The following is a 4,325-nucleotide window of genomic DNA, read 5'->3' on the forward strand; positions in this document are numbered from 1 at the left end:
AGAAGTTGGCGGTGGTGCCGCCCGTCGTAGGTACAGAGCCGGACGCAGGCCTCGACATCCGGACACATGCATGCCACGAGAGCACATACTACATGCACGTCGAGCAACTAGCGTGTGTTGGTGGCGGACCGGTGGGAGGAAACGCGGGAGTGTCCGCAAATGTTACCCGCCCTCGCGTGAAAGCTGCGGCGAGACCCTGGACACAACCGTGCAAGAGAAAGTTTGGCTGGTAACCGACGGCCGGCCACGAGGATAGGCGGTAGGCCAGCAGCCACCGGATCGAGATCACTCGGGTGATGGGCAGACAGTGCGGCACCAAACAGGTCGTGGTCTAGCGGCACGAGCTTCCGCCACCCCTCTCGATCGCCGTCCCGGCTATATATTCGACGGCTCGGCGGGCGCCCCCCACTTCGTCCTCCCGCTGCCCATCCCCCACCCGTGCCGCATCCGTTGGCATCAATGGCGACGCCTCGTTAGGTGGCGCGTCGCTCTTCCTTAACTGCTCCCGCTCACACACGCGCATCGGGTTCAGACGGCTCTGCGTCGAGTTGGTGCGTGCGCTACTCCTCCTCCACCCCTCCTTCCCTGCAGCTGCTGCAGCTCCGCTTGTGACTCGTGACGGGAAGAGGGGAGATAAAATAATACCCCGCCAACCGCGGCGAGGCGTCGGCCGAGCTACACCTGTCGCCGCAGGAGCTGGAAGACCTCCGTCGTTTATATATCCACGCCTGCCGCTGCCGGGGATGTGAGTTTCTTGACGCACGGCCGCCGTGCTCTTCCTTTTCCTTCTTGGTTCTTGATTCGCCGGCCATTGCTAGCTTAGCTTAGCTTAGTCTGGTGTGCGCGCGGGCGCGGGTACTGATGGCGTGTGCGTGATGCTGCTGCGTAGGAGCGAGCCGGGCAACGAGCTGGACGAGCTGCTCTGGGATAACGGACCGGCGCTCCGGCGGGCGGCGTCGCCCTTCCCGCCCTTCTCCTGCAGCCCCGCCGGCACTATGAAGGCGCAGGAGCTCGCCAAGCACCCCGCGTCGGCGACGGCGATGGCGCAGGGGCACGACGACGACGCCGTGCCGTGGTTGCAACATTACCCCATCATCGGCGTGGACGACGGCGGCGGCGGCGATACGGCCCCGCTGCCCCAGGACTACTTCTCCACCTTGTTTCCCGGGTTCTCCGACCTCCCCGCTGCGGTGGCGGGCAGAGATGCCGGAGCGCCATCGACGTCTCACGCAGCGGTCGTCGTGCCGCCGCTGCCGGAGCCACCTGTGCTCCCCAAGCAGCAGCAGCAGCAGCAGCAGCAGCCGCCGCCGCCTCGGTCCACCGGCGAGGGCGTCATGAACTTCTCCTTCTTCTCGAGGCCCCTGCAGCGCTCGCTGCCGCAGGCCAGCGTGAGACCGTCTGCCGCGGGAAGCAAGTCCGTCGAGTCCACGCTGCTGCAGACCAACAGGCTAAGAAGCACCCCGCTGTTCTCGGAGCAGAGGACGGCGTGGCTGCAGCCGCCCAGGGAGTCGCCCGCCACGGTGGCCGCGCCTCGTCCTCTGGCACCGCCAGTGCCTGTCCAGCATGCCGCAGAACCGGCAGCGGCGTTATCCCAGAGATTGCAACCGGAAGCGAGGGCTGCGGCGTTACCACCGAGATTGCAACCGGAACCGAGGGCTGCGGCGTTACCCCAGAGATTGCAATCGGAGGCGAGGGCTTCCGAGATGCCACCGCCGCCCGCAACAGCGACGACCTCGTCTGTCTGCTCTGACAACGGCGAGCGGAGCCAGCTGAAGAGGAGCAGCCACCAGACTCTGGAGTGGTCGGTCAGTCAGGACGACGAGGTGAGCACCGGACACATACATGGTTAACACCGCGAACGCAGTACTGTTCTTCTTGGTTCAAAATCTCAAACGCAATCTGCCTGCAGGACCTTGACGACGAGGCCGGCGGGCTGAGAAGGTCGGCGGCGAGGAGCACCAAGCGCGGCCGCACCGCCGAAGTGCACAACATGTCGGAGAGGGTAGGTCCTAGTAGCGATCCCGAATGCACAAAATAAATACACACCGTACACCGAAGTGGCATTCTTCCGGTTGCTAAATTGGTACTCCTCCTTGGAAGATAGCTAAATTGCTGTATGAAATTGCTGTTGCAGAGGAGAAGGGATCGAATCAACGAGAAGATGCGCGCCCTGCAAGAACTCATCCCCAACTGCAACAAGGTACACGATCCATCAACCTTGGCAAGAAAGCTCAAAAATACTTTGACAAGAGCACAAAGTAACATCCAATGTTTGTGGTGATGAAGATTGACAAGGCGTCGATGCTGGAGGAGGCCATCGAGTACCTCAAGACCCTGCAGCTCCAGGTGCAGATGATGTCGACGATGGGGACGGCCGGGCTGTGCATGCCGCCGATGATGGCAATGCAGCACATGCAGATGCCGCCCATGGCGCACTTCCACCACCACCACCTCGGCGCCATGGGGTACGGCATGGGCCCCTTCGACCCGCGCCTCGTCGCAGCCGCCGGCGCCGCGCAGTTCCCTTACCAGATGATGCCCGGCGCGCCCATGTTCGGCGGCCACGCGATGCCTCCCCCGCCACCGTTCCACCAGGCGGCGGTGGCGGGCGCTCACATGGCTGCCGGCCCCGTCAGCAACGACGCCGCCACGGCAGCGCAGGCCGAGCACGAGCAGACACCCGGCGACCATCCGCAGGTCCCACGAGCAATGTAGCCTAGCTCCGACAGCGGCGGACTCTGTAGCAGGCTAGCGGCGCACCCAGCAAGGCTCGGTAACTCCGAGCAGGGCTGCGGCAAAACGAAGCTGTAAAATCTTTGTGAGACTGTAAAATGGCTCACTGCTCCGGCATCTTCTCCGTGTCAGAGGATAGGCCGGGTACAGTGTCTGCTGGGGAGGATCAATGGATCAGGATCGCTTCTGCTTCCCGCTGCAGTATTCAATCCTGACATGTCCTACCCTGTTTAAAGCTGTGCCCGGTGCCCGCCGCTCATGATGCCGCGGACGGACAAGAGTCAATCTGAAGTACTGTTGGCGCACATGCATCATGGCGCCGATGGCAGCTTGAGCTGGCACGGGCTCGGGCAGTCCATGCCTTAGAGCATCCCTAGTGGCTCGTCTAAATTTGATAGTCTATATTTACATATACACAATGGTGTAAAAAGATTTTCTTTTAGACAACCTAAGTTTTTCAGCGGATTGTCTACATACATGATGTCTATATTCTCTTTCATATATTTTAATAGTATCTTATAGCAGCTATATTTTCTAAAAATCTTATGTTGGTCATTTCTGAGTTGTTCTCATTTATTTTTTCCATCCGCAAAACATATAAAGGAGAAAATAAACCAGCCGCCAAATTATTTTATGTTCAACACTAGCAACACCCTATATAATTTACGAGAAATAAACAATAGCAACAGGTTCAACCCTGATGAGGCGGCGGTCCAGGCGCAACGACCTCCGTGTCCAGCGCCGGCGCGGCCGCTTCCCTGCCGACATCCTCCAATTGCTCCGAATTGGTGAATGGCTGAGCTCATGAGCCAACATTTTTGGTTTAGACGTTGTGGCTTGGTTGTCCAAATGTGGACGACGGGTAGCTAGTTTAGACATTGTCTAAATTTTAAACGATGCAATAGACAAGCCACTGAAAACGTTTTTCGGCATGTGGTAGTCTAAATTTGATATAAACCATCATTTGCACCTATAGATGCTCTTATCATCAGCTGCGTGTGGGAGCGTAGGAGCGTGCGTGCGTCGGGGCCAAAGATGCTTCGATCACACCACCCGCGACGATGTTGCCCAGCCGGGGAGCAGGTCCGGAGCAAACGGCGCAAAGGGTTTGGATCAAGCCAACTGAAAACGTTAGAATAGAAAAAACATAGTAGGATTAACATGGCATGTTCATCTTAATCCTATCCCCTATAGGATTTTTTTGGCTTGTTTGATTGCATCGTATAAGAAATAAAGGATTATTTTAAAGAGGTTAGAGTGAATGTTAGAAATTCTATGGAAAATAGTACAAAGAAATCATTAGAAAAAAATTCCGAGCCGCCTGCCGCTAGGGCGACTCGAGCGGCACCCAAAAACCTAGCCGCCACCAGCTCACACTCTCTCCTCTCCTCCCTCCGCCGCCGCTAAGGGACACCGCTGGCCTAAGCCCGGGGGCGGACGGCGGTGGCAGAGGACATCACCTTTCTCCCACGTCTCTGGGTTGTGCGGGGCCCCGATTCGTATGGAGGCACGCCCGATCTGATCGATGGCTGCAGTGCGGCGGCGGCGGAGGCGGCCCGAGCTGCGGGCGTGGCGGCGGCGGAGACGGCCCG

The 4,325-nt window shown here is 58.8% G+C and overlaps 1 protein-coding gene across 2 annotated transcripts; it reads left to right on the forward strand.

Annotated features, from left to right (window-relative positions):
* The first annotated feature begins 295 nt into the window (after positions 1 to 295).
* Positions 296 to 3,193, forward strand: LOC123190549 (transcription factor APG). 2 transcript variants are annotated; one of them, XM_044603223.1, is made up of 5 exons: positions 296 to 745; positions 890 to 1,823; positions 1,910 to 2,002; positions 2,135 to 2,200; positions 2,287 to 3,193. In XM_044603223.1, coding segments are annotated over exons 1-5 (1,524 nt in total). In that variant the 5' UTR covers positions 296 to 743; the 3' UTR covers positions 2,716 to 3,193. The 2 variants fall into 2 exon arrangements, with proteins under 2 accessions (XP_044459158.1, XP_044459152.1); XM_044603217.1 differs by lacking the exon at positions 296 to 745 and having other exon boundaries at positions 752 to 1,823.
* The last annotated feature ends 1,132 nt before the right edge of the window (positions 3,194 to 4,325 follow it).

Source organism: Triticum aestivum, chromosome 1A, assembly GCF_018294505.1.
Source record: "Triticum aestivum cultivar Chinese Spring chromosome 1A, IWGSC CS RefSeq v2.1, whole genome shotgun sequence".
Taxonomy (NCBI): Eukaryota; Viridiplantae; Streptophyta; class Magnoliopsida; order Poales; family Poaceae; genus Triticum; species Triticum aestivum.